Here is a 16,700-nt window from a genome sequence, read left to right on the forward strand (position 1 = left end):
CATGTGACAGAGGAGGAAACTGAGGCAAACAGGGATATGTGACTTGCTCAGGATCACATAGCCAGGAAGTGTCTGGGGCCAGATTGGAGCTCAGGAAGATGAGTCTTTACTGTGCTACCCAGCTGTCCCTGTACATAAAAGGAAAGGCCACAGGTGGTCACCAGCTTCTGCTGAGGACCTCCAGAAGAGGAGGGGGGCACAGAGGAGGGAGGGGGAGGTTCATTTTGTTCCTCTCCAACGCCAGCATCGTCCTCACTTTAGAGATTAGTCTCGGGGCCCTGGATTGTCCATGTTTCCAATCAGAGAGTAAGATCAAGCTATTGGGGATAGATTCTGACAAAGCCCCCCCCCCATTTCTCTCCCCACGAAATCCCCCACCCATCCCTTCCTCCAATCCTGTGTGACTGGTTCGACCATGACTGGTGGGGAAGAGAAATTGAGGCTTCCCTTATGGATGAGAGCTCACCAGTGATGAGCAGAGGCTCTCCCACCTCTGGCAGGGGGACACGGGTTTCTTCCTGTCCCAGACCCGCAGATTTCCCCTCGTTGTCGTACCTGGCCCATCTCTTCCCCACTGCAGTCTCAATGGGGAACGCTAGCAGGAACGCTAACAATCATTCGGCCGGCGCCTTCATGACGACCAGGAGCCTTAAATGCCAGGATCATCCCAGTTTCACCAGGAGGAAAAGCAGGTCCCGAGAAGTGAAGCCATTTGCCCAGCATCCCACAGTAACTACCCAGAGGAAGTGCTCCATGAGCCCAGGTCTCGGCATCTTCAAATTCAAGTCTCTGAGCACGAGGACGTGCTGGTCCCCTCTCCCCACGGTCAGGGACTCAAGGATGGAGAGCGGGCAGAAGAAAGCACCCTGGACCCCTGCCGGGCCAGGAGGCTTGTGTGCACCCACAGGAGTTGGGGCCAACTTGCAGAACGTGACAGCCCAGGACGAGCCAGGCGTGGGGAAGACGGCAGAGCTGAGGCCCACCCTGAAGGGCAGCCGCCCAGCTCTGCACTTCACGTCCCGGCCTTTCTGTCTTGGAATTGTCCTTCTGGAGGCAGCATCATCCAAGAGGATGAGTGTTGGTCTGGGAGGCAGAAGCCCTGGACACTCATTTTATCCCTAAGTGCCTGTGGTGGCTAGTGCAGTGGTTAGAGAAGGTGGTGGGGAAGCCCAAAGCTCCATCTCCTACGGTGCTTATTACAGACCAAAAGACGGGCTCTGCTCCTCAGCCCAGGCTGGCCACCCTCCAGGAAGAGATGACCAGGGAGACCAGCAGAAAGATGGAGCTGCCCCAGGGTAACCCTGGAGGGGCAGGAATCCACTCTGGGGTGAATTCTCTTGTCATATAGATGATGGGGAAACGGCTGCGGTGGCCCCTTTGCGTCTTGAAAGAGAGGAGAAACAGGCTCCGGGAAGCTTTGGTTTATACAGGAATGTGGACAGAATAGGGGCCCCTCTCCTGGCTCCCCCACCAGTGAACCTCAGGTGTGTGTAGGGCCATGGGGAGGAGGGAGCAAATCCAAAATCAGATCTAAGAGTTCCAGCTGGGATCCAACCCTTCTGGGGGCGATTTGGGGCTCGCCAAAGGGCTGAAAACTGGGCAGACCCTTCGCTCCGCTAATGCCGCTGCCGGATCTGTCTCCCAAAGAGATAATAAAAAGGGGGAGGGCCTGCCTGTACCAAAATATCTCCAGCTCTCTTTCTGTGGTGGCAAAGAACTAGACCTCGAGGGGATGCCAGTCCAGGGGGCACGGCTGAGCACACTGGGGTACAGGTTGGTGATAGAATACTCTGGGGCTGGAAGAAACGCTCAGCCGGAGGATTTCAGAAACAGCTGGGAAGAGCTGCGCGAACCGAGGCAGAGTGAAGGAAGTCGACCGGGAGAACCTCGTCCAGGCACAGCCACAGACGGTGATCACCTGTGGAAACTGGGCGACTGTCAGCTGTGCGCCAGTCTGGGACAATCCTGAAGGGTGGGACAGGGAAAGCTCTCCCCCTCCAGAGACAGAACTGCTGAGCTGTCTTTCCCATCAAGGGGAATCTTAGAATCAATATTAAGAATAGTTCCAAGACAGAAGAGAGATAAGGAATAGGTGATTAGGATGAAGTGACTTGCCCAGGGTCACCTAGCTTGGGAGTGTCTGAGGCTAGGTTTGAACCCAGGATTTTCCCATCTCCAGCTTAGTTCTCTCTCCACTGAGCTGCCCCTACAGCAGTCCTTTCCACTGTCCTAGGAATCATGAGGGCCACAAGAAACCTGGTTAAAGAGGAGGTTAGAAAGCTTCGGGATCACTCAGAGTTGCCTATTCACAACTGGAAGAGACTGAGAGTCCCTGAGAGACTCTCTAGTCCTGTCCCATTCCCATTTTCTGGATGGGTAAACTGAGGCTCGGGGAGGGTCAATCGTCAAGGCAAGAGTTCTTTGATCCCAAGTTTTTCCCTGGTCCTATTCTGGCTGCCTCATTCTACCTTCTCTGTGATTCCTCTCTCCCATGTGAACAACCCCCCCAAAATTCACTCTCCTCTCGAAGAGGAGGAGAAACTCGATGGAGTAGCCCAACAGGGTGCTGCGGGCAGCTACCAAAGCAGGGCAGATTTGGGGGTAGCGGCTTTCAGGGGTGAATCCTAGAAAACTGCTCCAGGTCAGGGCTTGGAGACAGGAGGCAGGATGGGTAGGAGAAAGCTTGGTAGACTTGGAGTCAGGGGACCCAGGTTCAAGTCTGGACTCTGCCTCCTTCTCCCTGGGTGTCCTTGGCAAACTGGGCGGGTTCTGGATTTTACGGAACAACCATTTCAGTGCCAGCCACCTCGGATCTGACAACAGGGTTTATTAATAGCAGACAAACCCCAGGGCGCATGAGCTTGGGAGCCAAAGGATCCAAGGAGTCCCTGGCTCTTGTCTCACTGCCATTCTGGAGGTCATCCCCACTCTTGTTTGGGTTTGAGGGAAGGAATTCAGACATGGCACCCACCGAAATTGAGGCCATCTTCAGGACTGCAGATTGGGAGAGCATAAAGGGGACGTGCTCTGGGGGTGGGGGGGGACGGAGGGAGAAGAAGGAGGGCTGGACATTCCACTTGGAGTCAAGAGGACCTGAGTTCCAGTTCTACCTCTGGGACCTCATTTTCTTCACCTGTAAAATGAGGAGATTGGACTCTCTCTGAGCACCCTTCAGGGCTGCTGAAGCCCCTTGAAGCCAAGGTTCCAGGCACCTGACCCAGACCCCCAAATCCCTCTACAACAAATCCAATGACTGATTCTCCAATCTCTGCTTAAATACCTCCACTGAAGGGAGAACTCACTACCTTCCAGCGTGGCCCGATTTACTTTGGGACAAGCTCTCCTTGTTAGGAAGGTTTTCCTGATGTTGCCCCTGGGTTGAGCCCCTTCCACACAACAAGTCAGCGCTTCTCCAAGAGCCTCCTGGGACGTGGCCCGGCTAGTCACCGTCCTGCACAGATGACGGTGCCCACAGCTGCCCCGGTGGGGGTGGGACAGTCACCTTTGTATTCCTGGAAGAGATGGCCCAAGCGGGCATTGCCAAAGAAGGAAGCACGCCCTGGGCTGGCAGTGCCCGAGAAGGTGCCACCTACGCCTTCCCACCCCCCTTTCCCAGGGACTCCTCGAACATAGCGAACATTAAATGCACTCTTGGAATGGCTGTTTGGGCCGGGCCCGAGGGACGGCTCGGATTTGTCCCAGGGAGGGGTGGGGAGGCTCATGCCCGGCTTCTTATTCATCCCCCCAAATAGGCCGGGCCGCTCCTAGAGGCTGAGAGTGATGAGGCTTTCTATGAACGAGGAGGCCCTCTCCCGCTGCCCTCCGCCCCCTGCCCAGCTCAGGGCCCCGTGATTGATCCTGACGGATGGAGCAGCAGCTTCCACAATCCCTAAAAATAACCCGCCAGCTTCATGATCCCAACTTAGCCCGGCCCTAGCAGATAAAAGCAGCTGTCGGGCGCCAGAGCAGCCCAGAGCCAGGGGCCGAGCAGAGGAGACCCAGGCGGCCAGCCGGACAAGTGCGAGCACAGAAGAGAGCCTCGGGCCGCCAACTCCCCTCAGGAGCCCCCAAACCAAGCATCCCTCCAGAGAGTCTGCCCCGGTGGCTGCCGGCTCCCCGGTAAGTAGCCCTCCGGGCCCTCCGCGGGCACACCTGACAGCGTCTCCTTGGCGGCTGGTGGCAGCAGAGCCGTCCCAGCAAAGGAGACTCTTAAGGGGAACAAGCTCTGGAGCTGGGGAAGGGGGTATCAGAGGTAACTGTGGAGGGAGGTAGAGAGGGTGTCATCCTGGAGGACTCCCTGAAGGAAGGAACGATCAAAAAACAAGCCATTCCCTGCGGTGCTCCAAGAACTATGCAGATGGGGCTCACCAGGGCCCTTAGGAGCTCTGAGGGCTTCATCCATGGGATGGATTCCTTCATCCAGGGAGGAGGAGGACACTGGGGGTCCCTGGCTGGCACCCCATCCCCTCCTCCCTGGACTGTTGGGCGGCCAGCCCCAAGGCCTAGGAAGCCCAACGTTAGCCTGGGAGAGCCCGTCTCTCTCCATCCGTGGCCCTGCTGAGCTCAGCAGAGAGCTCAGGAAGGACAGGCTTTGGGGTGCCTCAGGATCTGCTGAAGCAGCATGGAAGCTGCCCTCCCAGGCTAGGGAGCCCCAGAGGGGCCTGGCTGTCTGCCCTCAAAGTGGGGCTCAGCCCCTCCCCTGACACACTGCTCCCCAGCTGTCCATGGTGAAGAGTCTTCACATTTCTGGCCCCAAGAATAGCTCCCTTGGCATACCCTACCCCACCCCAAGGGAGGCTACATGGGGGGAAGGGGAACTTCCTGGGCCCTCCTGCCTGGGACCGTTAGGCAGATTTGGAGTCAGAGAACCTGGATTCCAATCCTGGCACCTCTCCTTACTCCTTGTGGGCCCCTGGCCCATCATCTGCTCAATGGGGAGATAGGGCTGGGTGGCCCCTAAAGTTCTTTCCTACCCCAGACCCCAGATCCCTCTGCTCCTCCTCTTGGCTCTCATCCATCCCAGCCTAGACTGAGCTCTTCTGGGCTGTTGTCGGTGCCCAGTGAGCGTGAAAGCCGGGGCTGGGGTCAGGCCTGGGGCCAGGCCAGACGAGGCTTTGGCCAAGGCCAGGGGCTCCAGCTGCCACATGGGAGTGACTCACCAGGTCAGACCAAGGCAGATGAGGAGATAGATGGGTCAGCTATGGGACAGGTGGCGGCAGGTGGGGAGGGACTTGTGGGAAGCTGGCACAGGAGGTCCCCAGGGCTGGCCAACCTGTCCCCAAGACCCCAGACCCCGAGCTTGTGTATGTGTGAGTGCATTGCCCCTTGGGGGGTGGGGGCAGGGGGGCTGGAGCCTTGAGTTCCTGATCTATGTTCCTGATGAGCCCCAGGAAGCTGATGTGGTAGACAGCCTGCCTGGCTCCCCCATTTTCCTGGAATGCTGGATGGGGAGTGTTGGGGTGGCCCTGAGACATAGTGAGAACATCTGGCTGGGGGCCACACCATTCCCTCTGGCTGACCTCCCACCTGTTCTGGGATGAGAGACCTCTGAAGGAGGGGAGGAGGAGAAGGAAGAGGAAGAGGAGAAAGAGGAAAAGAGGAGGAGGAGGAGGAAGAGGAGGAGGAGGCAGAGGAAAAGAGGAGGAGGAGGAGGCAAAGGAAAAGATGGAGGAGGAGGAGGAGCAAGAGGAAAAAGAGGAAGAGGAGAAAGAGGAAAAGATGGAGGAGGAGGAAGAACAAGAGGAAAAGAGGAGGAGGAAGAGGAAAAGAGGAGGAGGAGGAGGCAGAGGAAAAGATGGAGGAGGAGCAAGAGGAAAAAGAGGAAGAGGAGAAAGAGGAAAAGATGGAGGAGGAGGAGGAGGAGAAGGAGGAGCAAGAGGAAAAGAGGAGGAGGAGGAAGAGGAGAAAGAGGAAAAGATAGAGGAGGAAGAGGAGAAAAAGGAAGAGAAGATAGAGAAGATGGAGGAGGAGGAGGAAGAGAGATTCAAGGCCAGGAGGGGTCACTGCCCTCATTCCAAAAGGCAGTTTGACTCTAAGAAGGTTCCTGAAGGATCACTAGTCTGATGTGACCAGCCTCCTGCCTCTCCTAGCACTCTGGGCTCTTGGGAGTCTTTTCTGAAAAAGAAACAAGGAGCTAGAAACAAGGCTGGAGGGCAGGAAATAGAATGTGGCTTTGTCCTAAAGGGTTGAAATTCTGAGACCTCTAAGGGTAGGAAGACGTCCCCCTCTGGTCCCCCCCTCTGTGGTCGCCATCTCGCTCTACCCTCCCTCCTCCAAAGCACAATGCCCTGGCACTCCCCCACTGGACCTTGTCCCAAGGCCTAAGGTGTCTCCTAGAGCTCTTTCTCCTTGTGTCTGCCTTTGCCTTAGAGAGCTGATGGCAGGAGCAAGCCTACCATTTGCCCCCAGAATGGACAGGAAGTTGAGTGGGAATCGCCCTGCTGCCTGTGGTATTGCCCACAGTAGGCGAATGGATGTCCAGAGTAGGCCAGCCTAGTACCCAAGATCAGCAGTGCCTCCAGACCAGAGGGGAGCCAGCTGAGCCTGAGGCAAAGGGTGGGGGTGAATGGGGGAGACAGGTGGTGGGAGGATTCGCCTTTGCCTCTTGGGACCTGGGCTGTTGTCTGTCTATCATTTACTCCCATAAACCCCCGATGCCACAGACAGCTTACAAGGCGGCGGCATTGGGGCTGCCCCCTCACCTTGTTCCAACTCTGTGGTCCACTGTAACGTTGCGGGGCCAGGGGAGCTAGTATGGCACATCCCCATCACTGAAAGGGGCCCCATTCTGATGGGACACCTTCAGCCCTTGCCTCTCCTGAGCCCAGCATTCCTCAGCCAAGTGCCAGGGCAAGATACGAGCCTGACAGCCGGGCTCTCGGGCTATATTTAGGGGCCAAGGGAAGGTCTGTGCAGATGGGGGAAGGTGACATGCCTCTCATTCTTTCCCAGGAAGCTCTGGCTCCTGTTTTCCCACTTGTCACCCAGAATGGGGGCTGGGGGAGGGGAAGAGGTCCAGGCTGGAGAGTTGGGGCAGTCTTTTCGGAAATGCTGAGGATCTCACTGGGAAGGCTTTAATGGCATCCCTGACTCGCTCGAATGATTGTCGCGTCATCTGCAAGGAGAAACATTTGAAGAATGTCATTATCCACAGAGATTCCTTGTTGGGAGAGTAGCTTTAGACTCGGAAGCAACTTTAAGAGCCATCTCATTCCGCTGTCTCTTGTTCCAGGCAAAGAAACTGAGGTCAGTCAGATAAGATGACTTTAAGACGATTAGAGCCTTCTACATAGAGAGCTAGAAGAAATGTCAAGGAATCAAAGTCAGGGACAGCTGGATGGCGCAGTGGATGGAGAGCCAGGCCTAGAGAAGGGAGGTCCTGGGTTCAAATCTGCCCTCAGATAAGGCCTAGCTGTGTGACCTTGGCCAAGTCACTTAACTCACTGCCTAGTCCTTACTGCTCTTCTTTTTGGAACCAAAACAAAAAAATGTTTCTAAGACAGAAGGTAAGGGATTAAAGAAAGCCATTAAAGTCCAGCTCCAGCATTTATAGATGAGGAAATGAAAAGTCAGGGAGGTGCTCAAGAGCACACAATTGGAGGGAAGATCAATGAGAGGTTGGTAGGGGATCCTTGAGGAGACTAGAAGGATGCCTTGGAGTTAGAAGGAAAGGGGGGAGAGAGACAGAGACAGAGAAAGAGAGACAGAGACAGAGAGAGACAGAGGGAGAGAAAGACAGGGGGGGGAAGGACAAAGAGACAGAGGCAGAGACAGAGGGAGAGAGACAGGCAGAAACAGAGGGAGGGATGAAGACAGAGACAGAGATATCTGTTTACACTCACACTCACCTTTCTTTCAACAGCGTCTGAGAGAGACATCCCATGATCCCAGAGCCAGCGAGGTAGGACTTCCCGACCATGTGTGGTGTGGTATGTGCTGGGGACTCCAAGCAGAGGGTCCAAGGCTAGGGTGAAGGGCTGGTCCTACCCGGCAAAGCCTTCAGCGTGGTGGTCCCAAAGGACATTAGCTAGAAAGCTCCCCGAGGCACGTGGTGGGGCGGACCAGATTGGGCCTCATCCCTCTTAACCCTGGTGCCGGCATGGCCGTCCTAACCGTGTGGGGTGTCTTCACTAACCGCCCTGCCTTGCTCCCGCCCCTCGCCTTACCTGTCTCCTCTACACCCCTCCCCCCAGGATGGCTGACAGCAAGGTCCAGGAGGCGTCAGCAATGACCTTCCCCAAGCCTGGGGAGGACGCGCCGCCATTGCCGCCCCCCAAGGAAGCCTTCTCCAAGTTCTACCAGCAGCGGCAGGCCAGTGAGCTCCGGAGGCTCTATCGCCACATCCACCCCGAGCTCCGGAAGAACCTGGAGGAAGCTGTGGCCAAGGACCTGGCCGAGGTCCTGGAGACGGAGGAGCCCACGGAAGGCGACGTGCAGTCCATGCGCTGGATCTTCGAGAACTGGAGTCTGGACGCCATCGGGGAGCACGAGCTGCCGCAGAGGCTGGCGGAGGCGGAGGCGGTGCCTGGAGGGGATGTGCGCGCCACGTCCAGAAAGTTCGAGGAGGGATCCTTTGCCGCCAAGGACCCTGCGCCAGCCAAGCCGGGGCCGATCCAAGGGGATGTTCAGGCAGCCCGGTGGCTCTTTGAGACTCAGCCCATGGACACGCTGACTGGTCAGACGGACATACAGAAAGCTGTGCTGCGAGAAGCCCCGCCTAGGGGAGACGTCCGCAGCACCAGGACCCTCTTTGAAACGAGGCCACTGGACAGCCTGGGCCGCCGCGCCTCGGCCCAGGAGCAAAGCCCCCTGCAGCTGCGCTCAGAGATCCAGGAACTAAAGGGGGACGTCAAGAAGACGGTGAAGCTCTTCCAGACGGAGCCCCTGTGTGCCATTCAGGACGCCGAGGGCGGCATCCACGAGGTCAAGACAGCCTGCCGGGAGGAGATCCAAAGCAATGCCGTGAGGACAGCCCGCTGGCTCTTTGAGACTCGGCCCCTGGATGCCATCAGTCGGGACCCAAGCCAAGTGCGAGTGATCAGAGGGATCTCCCTGGAGGAGGCGGCTCGCCCCGACGTCAGCAACACCCGCTGGCTCTTCGAGACGCAGCCGTTAGATGCCATCCGGGAAGTGACCATCGACGAGAAAGAGTTCCAGCCTTCCCCGGACCTGGTTCCGCCGGGGCCGGACGTCCAGCAGCAGCGGATGCTCTTTGAGACCCGTGCCCTGGACACGCTGAAGGGGGAGGAGGCCCCCGAAGATGGGCCCCCCAAGGAGGAGGTGCTGGGAGGGGACGTGCGCTCTACGCTGTGGCTCTTTGAGACCCAGGCCCTGGGGGCTCCCAGCAGAGAAGTCCAAGTAGGGCGCCTGCAGCAAGTCAGGCAAGGCGAGAGCGAGAACGGAGACGTCTGCGCACCCGAGCTGGAGAATCGCGCCAGCATTGGCGCTTCCAAGGTGGCGCTCCTGCCGTTTCCTGCTGGAGACCAGGGCGGAAAGGGAGATGTGAAGGCCTTCAAGAAGCTCTTTGAGACCCTCCCCCTGGACAGCATTGGGCAGGAGAGGCCCTCCGGCCCTGCTGAGGACAGGGGGCTGAAGGGGGTGGTGCCTGCCGGGCAGGTCCAAGCCGGCCAGGCCCTGTTTGAAGAGTGGCCGCTGTACGCCATTCAGGACGGCCACGGTGGCCTCCATGCCCTCACCTCGGTCAGCAGGGAGCAGGTGGTTGGTGGTGACGTTCAGGGCTCCAGGTGGATGTTCGAGACGCAGCCCCTGGACCAGCTGGGCCAGGATCCGGGAAAGGTCGATGTCATCCGAGGCATCACCCGCCAGGAAGTGATGGCCGGAGACGTGAGCAGCGCCCGCTGGCTATTCGAGACGCAGCCGCTGGAGGTCATCCATCGGCAGAAGAAGGAGCCGGAGGAAAAGGAGCCCCCGGAGGCGGCCCCCCCGAAGTGCAACGTCCAGACGGTGCGCTGGCTTTTTGAGACGCAGCCCATCCACGCTTTGGCCCAGGAGCCAAGGCCGGAGGTCCCGGGCACCAGTCCTGCGGCTGACGTCCGGTCATGCACATGGATGTTTGACATGCAGCCCCCGGAGGGCCCCGAGAGCCCCAGAGAGCAGCACCTACAGGTCAGGCCGACCTCCCTCCCCTCCAGAGACCCCCAGATGGAAGCTCACGTCTTCGAAACGGAGCCCCTGCTCCCCGCGCCCGGCGCCGGGGGGAAGGACCCCGTCCATTACTGCAGCCGGGTAGAGATCCCGGTTGGGCAGGTCTCACAAAGGAAGGAGGCCTTCGAGGCCCCGGCTGTGGAGGGGGGCCAGAAAGGCCAGCAGGGCCCCCCTGAGCCTGTGCCGGAAGGCTCGGTCCGCAAGTTCACCTGGCTCTTTGAGAACTGCCCCATGGACTGCCTAGAGAAGGCGGCAACGGAGGGCATCCAGGAGATGCCCCCCGACCAGGATGCTGCCGCCACGGCCCAGGCAGGGAAGAGGTTTGTCTTTGAGACCCTCTCGCTGGGGGACCTCCCGGCCGATGTGGACGAGTCAGAGCTGCAGAGAATTGAGGAGCGGGCCCTGGCCGGGGGCCCCGGCTCCCCCCAGACCCTCCGCTTCGAGAGCCAGCCCCTGTACGTGCTGCCGGACCGCCAGGGCCAGCTCCACGAGGTCACGGCCGTGAAGAAGGAGGAGGTGCAGAAGGCGGACGCCCGGGGCGCCCGCTGGGTCTTTGAGACCAGGCCCCTGGCCCCGCGGCTGGGGGCCGGAGAGGAGATCTTCGTCATCCGCGCCGTGACCCAGGAGGACATCTGTCGGGGCGAGCTCGCGGTGGCCCGCTGGAAGTTTGAGACGGAGCCCCTGGAGCTGGGAACGCGCTCGAGGACGGCCAAGGCGCCTCGCTACCTGCGCACCGTGAGCCTGAGCGACGTGCGCCAGGGGGATGTGCGCACCTCCACGTGGCTCTTCGAGAACCGGCCCTTGGACTCCCTGAAGGGCGGCCAGGCCGAAGGGAATGGGGAGGCCCCGGCCCAGGCGGTCAGGAGACAAGACAGCTGCCGGGGAGACGTCAAGCGCTGCACGTGGCTCTTCGAGACGCAGCCGCTGGACCAGCTCCAGGACCCGGAGGCCCAGGAAGAGGCGCCCAGGGAGGAGCCCCCCCGGGCCGACGTCAAGAGCACCACGTGGCTTTTCGAGAGCACCCCCCTGGACCGGCTCCACGACCCGGCCCCCCGGGAGGAGCGGCCCCGCGAGCAGGTGCCCCAGGCCGACGTGAAGGGCACCACCCGCCTGTTTGAGAGCAAGCCCCTGGACCACTTGAACCCCCAGCCCGAGGGGGAGCCAGAGCCCAGAGAGACGGCGGCGGCAGAGACCCTGAGGGCGCTGGGCAGCAGCCCGGGGGTGCTGCAAAGGGGGGGCATCCTCATCGAAGCCCACGGGGCCCGCACCGTCCGAATGGCCAAGTACCAGCTGCCCAGCCCTGGCGAGGGGCAGCCCCAGGTGCAGAAGGAGGAGGTGGTCCTGGGCCAGCTGCCGAGAATTCTCTCCCGGGTGATGCGGGGGCCCGACGTGGCCCCGCAGGGACTTCTGGTGCAGGAGGACGAGGCCGGCCTCTTTAAGCTGGAGCCCCTGGAGCTCTCGGCCCTAGCGGACGGCTGCGGTCACGAGGTCTGGGACCTGCTGGCCCGGAGCAATGCCGGAGCTAGAACTGGGCTGGTGATTCAAGAGGCTGAGCAGCGCTTGGTAAAGCTGGTTGTCTACTCGCTCCGGCTCCCGCCGGGGGTCCAGGCGGCCGGTGGGGCGGCAGAGAAGGGCAACGTCCAGCTCCTGGCTAGTTGCATTGAGAAGGGGGACCTGGATTCCCTCAAGAGCTTGCAGTGGGAGCCGCCGTCTGAGAACGGCTGTCCAGCCGAGGGGGCGGCCGCCCCGAGTCAGACCCCCCCGATGGTGTCTTCTGTGAATAAGGTCATCCACGTGGCCTTGCCGGACGGTGGCCTGGACTGTCCGAGGGGCACGGTGCCCTCTCCCACCGGTCTCCTGACCGAGGTCCCCCCAGAGCCACAGGGCCAGCTGAAGCAGGAAGGGCCGCGGGAGAGCCCAGCGATTCTCGGAGACCCCCAGGGGGGCCCAGACCCCGACCTCCAGGTGGCCATGCAGAACCTCCGTCTAGCCACGGCCGAGGCCCAGAGCCTCCAACACCAGGTGCAAAGCAAGCACAAGCCCAGGGGAGCCCCCACAGCCCAGGAGCCCGTCCAGAAGGGGCAGACGCTGCCGCCCGCCCCCAGGATCTCCAGGGTGGTGATGCCCGACATCCAAATGACCGCCGTGGCCCGCAGCAAGGTCAGTGCTAGTGAGGACGCTCCGGCGGAAGGGCCGCCCAGGGGGAGGGGGCCCATTCAGGATGGCGTCTACACGGCCAGGCCTGTGAGGACCTTCATGCCCTCCTCGGGGGCCTCGCCTTCCAAGGGGGAGCTGGAAGCCAGGCCCCAGCCAGGGCCTTTCCTGCCGAGGGCTGGGGGCCCTGAGGCCAGCCCAGGACCGGGGAGGGAGGGGACCAGGGGCTGTGTCCAGGCCGCCCTGGAGTCTCTGGGGAAGGCCAATGTGAACGTATGCAAAGGAGACATCAGAGCGGCTCTCATTTACCAGGACGCAGCCCGCAGGGTCTCGGTACCCAGCCCGAGCCAAGCTGCTGGCCCCGGCCCGCAGGCCCTTAATGCCTCTCCTCCTCCCCCAGCTGCTGTAACTGGACCTGAGCTCCCACCCCTAGCTGGCCCCGAAGACAATACTCTTCCCCGCTCCGCAGCCCCTCAGAAGCCCCCCGCTCGCCTCCTCGGTCCCGCCTCTGGCCAGAGACCTCCAGGGAGACCAGAGGCCGAGCTGCCCAGGCAGGAGACTTCAGCGATGGCCGCCAGGAAGAAGCCCGCTCTGCCCCCCAAACCTGCCCACCTCGGAGGTCCGGCCCCCATCCTGCCCCCGCAGCTGCCCCCTAAGCACCCAGCCCTCCCCTCTAGCCCAGTGGGCACCGGCGCTCCAGGGGAGGTCCAGGCCCCGACGAGTGGGCACCTCGATGGGAGGCCGCTGCCCGGCCGGCCCAGCTCTACCCACAAGAGCTCCGAGAGGCAGGCTGTGGTCAGCGGCGTCCAGGCCGTGAGCCCCCGAAGGCCTCCGTGCCCCAGTGCTACGCTCCAGGATGACCCTGCCGCGCTGCAGGGGCCACGGGGGCTCCCCAGGCCGGAGCCCAGGCCGGAGCCCGAGGCCCAAGAGATCCCCCAGGGCCATGTGCAGGGAGCCAAGGAGATCTTCGAGAACCTAAAGAAGCAGCAAGAGCTGCGGGCCATCCTGAGCCAGGTGAAGGCCATCGAGGAAGACGCTGTGCGCGGGGTGGATGTGAAGGCCCTTCAGAGCCTCTTCGAGGCTGTCCCCGAGTGGGTGGGGAAAAGGGCCCAGACTTCAGCGGCCGGGGAGGCCTGCCCTGGGGAAGCCTCAACTCCAGGCCCCAAGGAGGTGTCCTCCGTGGAGCTGGCCTTTGGAGACCTGGCCCGGGCCAGCGCCGAAGTGGCCTGCCTGAAGGAGCAGACCCTAGCCCGGCTGCTGGACATCGAGAAGGCCATTCGTAAGGCCCTCAGCTCCGTGTCCAGCCTCAAGCCAGAGTCGGACATCGGGGGCCTCTCTGGCCTCCTCCAGGAGTCGCTGGGAGATGGGCCTTCACCCCCAGCTCCTAAGGAAAGCAGCATCGCCAAGGTGAGCATCCAGCCCAGTAGCAAAGCCAGGTCGGAGCCGCCCGGAGCAGAGGGCAGGGAGCAGGCCGAGGCCAAGGCCCAGGATCCCACCAAGGCGGAGCAGCCCAGAGGCCTGCCCGACAACCTGAGGACAGAGTTGGGCATCCCCAGAGTCCTGCCGTCCCGTGTGAATTCTCCCTCCTCCCCCTCCTTCATCTCCATCGAGTCGGCAGCCAGGAAGCCCACAGAATCTCCCAGCCCTGGGGACAGCCCTGACAGCCCCCGCCTGTCCCGGGATGGCGCCCACCCTTTGCCCCAGAGGCACCCGGAATTGGCAGACGAACCCCCAGACGGCGCCGCGGCCGATCGAGGTCTGCGGGAGGCGAGGCAGGGCCGGCCGGAGCCCAGCCCCGTGGCCAGTCCCCTGTTCCCCAGGAGGCAGAAAAGCGTCCTAGAGCTGCAGACGGGCCCGCGGGGCTCCCAGCTGTACGGAACGACGCGGACGGTGACGGAGCAGTACGAGGAGGTGGACCCGTTTGGGAACAAGATCATCACGTCTTCCACCACCGTCACCAAGCAGGCAGATGGCCCTGCGGGCCGGGGCCGCGCCTACGAGGTGAGCACGTCCCCGCTGCTCCGCCGCTACCTGCAGAACAGCTCCAGGGCCAACGGCTCGCTGCAGGACGCCGGCGTGGTGTGTGTGACCTTCGGCAACTCTCGGGCCGCCACCAAGTGAAGAGGTGCCTCGACCGTGCCACCATCCCCAGCGCCCACCTCGAGGGCCTGGCGTCCGCGTCCGCGATGGGGGAGGCCAGAGAGAACCGTTCCTTTTCGGGCGCTTCTTGGTGCCCTCGTTTCCCTTCTTTGTCTCTAACTCTGCTGGGTGGCACAAGGAGAAGGAGGACCTTTTTTCGCTGGGGTGGGGGCGGTCAGGAAGGGCATGAGGGGGGCTCTGCAGGCTGAGGCTCTCCCTCTGGACAGGCACATCCTTGCTGACAGTCATAGATCCAGCATTTCTCTGGACACACACAGACCCATGAAGATATCAAAGCAGATGGCGGGATGCATCCCATGAACCCACCCAAATGTCCACGGAGTCCTGGGTGCACGCAACCCCCGAGGGGTCCCCCGACACCCCCGTGCCTTGATGTCCTCTTTTTCCTTCGCATTCCCCTCTCGGAGGGAAGGCTCCACTTGATTCCAAGGTCCTAGAGGCCCTCTTCGGCTTGGACCTGCCCACTCTGGGGTCCGATCCGGTCCGGTCTGGCTCTCTCTTCAGGCTCCAGGGGGCACATCGATGGAGCCCTGGCCATTGGGCCAGTCTTCCCCCACCCCGAATGCTCCAAATCCTCTCCGCCCACCCTGCTGTTTTCTTACTCTTTATAAACACGTTTTGTACATCAAGTCCTGGACTTTTGGTACTTGGGTGTAGCATCTCCATCGCGTAGGTTCCCCTGGGGGTGGGCGTGGGTTTGGCTGTGGATGGGTTGGGGTTGGGTGAGGAGGGGCTCCTGAGCAGAGGGGGGGGGGGCTCTCTGCCCACTGACGTCACCACGTCCGCCATCTCCGACTCTGGGAGCTGGGCAGGCCCACACCTGACCCAGAGCCCCTTCCCCCCAAATGGCCAGTCTGCTTTGCTTCAGGCTCTCCAGTGCCGGGTAACCCAGTACCCGCTGCAGCAGCTTCCCAATTCTACCTTGCTGTGACTGGTTGTTAGGAAGTCCGTCCAACCTCAAGCTAAAATTGGCTTCCCAAAACCACCTCCCACCCATTGCCTTCTGGGTCTAAGCCAAAAGGCCAAATCCTTCCAGGCTGTAACAGCCATTTGATGCCTGCAGTCTTCACCTATGGGGCAGCTAGGAGGCTCAGTGGATAGAGGGCCAGGCCTGGAGTCGGGAGAACTCGGGTTCAAATCTGAACTGGGCCACGTCCTCGCTGTGTGATTCTGGGCAAGTCATTTAACCCTGCTTGTCTGGCCCTTGCCCTTCGGTCTTAGATCGTTACTGGGGAAGAAAGTATAAGGGTTTAAAAATAGTAATAATAAGAGTTGCCGCTGCATGCCTTCTGAGTCTTTCCCTTCGGCAGGCATCAACCAGTCCTCACTCGGAGGATCCCAAAGCCCTTCTCTCCTCTCCAGCCCCTCCATGTGTCCTTGCAGGGGAAGCCACAAACAATGTCTAGACGGCACTTTCCCAGCCTCAAAGCCCTATAGAGATGCCGGCTGCAGTGACCACTAGTCGTCGTTTGTGGTGTGGCCTGACCAGGGGTGGACATTCTCCTTGTCCCAACACCTCCACATTCCAAAGAATCTATGATCTCACTGGCAGGAATGTGCCCTGCAAGAGTGCCCCTGCCCTTCTTGTCCACGTCCTCTGAACTGGGTTACTGTGGGTCCTCTCCACAGAGACCCCCAAGCAGGATGTCACAATCACGGAACACTGGACTTGATGGCCGATTGCCGCCCGCTAAATCTTCCGTGCATTTAGATATAAATGTGCTGGGTCTCACCGCCTCTTCCCTGTCTGGTCCTATTACACCCCAGCTTCTTGGATTCGTGCCCTCATTCCCCTAAGTGGAGATGCTCACAGATCCCCATTCCCCCATCAAAGGTTCCACCAACCCTCTTGTCCCCATCCCACCCTCCTTCCTCTTTTGCCTACAAGGGAGACCATGAAAGAGGCCAAGTTTAGGTGACCAACTGAGCCAGGGTTCATGGTTTTACCCCAGGAAGATAGCCCCCTCCAATCCCCTCGGCTTTCTCATACTGGAAGTTACCAAAGTACATTGTGTTCTGTTCCTGACCCCATCCTGAGGCCGCAGGCTGCCATCTCTTTCTCAGGCAACTAGGTAATACAGTGGATGGAGCCTGGCTTGGAGTCAAATCAAATCTTGCCTTACTAGCTGAGTGACCCTAGCCTCAGTTTCCCAATCTGTAAAATACGTCAGCCTCCAAGGCCCCTTCCCACTCTAAATTGCTGATCCCATCCCTGCCTCTCA

The 16,700-nt window shown here is 60.6% G+C and overlaps 1 protein-coding gene across 2 annotated transcripts; it reads left to right on the forward strand.

Annotated features, from left to right (window-relative positions):
- The first annotated feature begins 3,775 nt into the window (after window positions 1-3,775).
- On the forward strand, window positions 3,776-15,107 carry XIRP1 (xin actin binding repeat containing 1). Of its 2 annotated transcripts, XM_016424616.2 has the most exons (4): window positions 3,776-4,119; window positions 7,862-7,900; window positions 8,193-12,324; window positions 12,719-12,836. In XM_016424616.2, the coding sequence occupies exons 2-4, from the start codon at window positions 7,881-7,883 to the stop codon at window positions 12,725-12,727; spliced, it is 4,161 nt and encodes a 1,386-aa protein (XP_016280102.2). In that variant the 5' UTR covers window positions 3,776-4,119; window positions 7,862-7,880; the 3' UTR covers window positions 12,728-12,836. The 2 variants fall into 2 exon arrangements, with proteins under 2 accessions (XP_016280102.2, XP_007500648.2); XM_007500586.3 differs by having other exon boundaries at window positions 3,778-4,119; window positions 8,193-15,107.
- Window positions 15,108-16,700: the final 1,593 nt, after the last annotated feature.

This window comes from Monodelphis domestica, chromosome 7 (genome assembly GCF_027887165.1).
Source record: "Monodelphis domestica isolate mMonDom1 chromosome 7, mMonDom1.pri, whole genome shotgun sequence".
NCBI classification, from domain to species: domain Eukaryota; kingdom Metazoa; phylum Chordata; class Mammalia; order Didelphimorphia; family Didelphidae; genus Monodelphis; species Monodelphis domestica.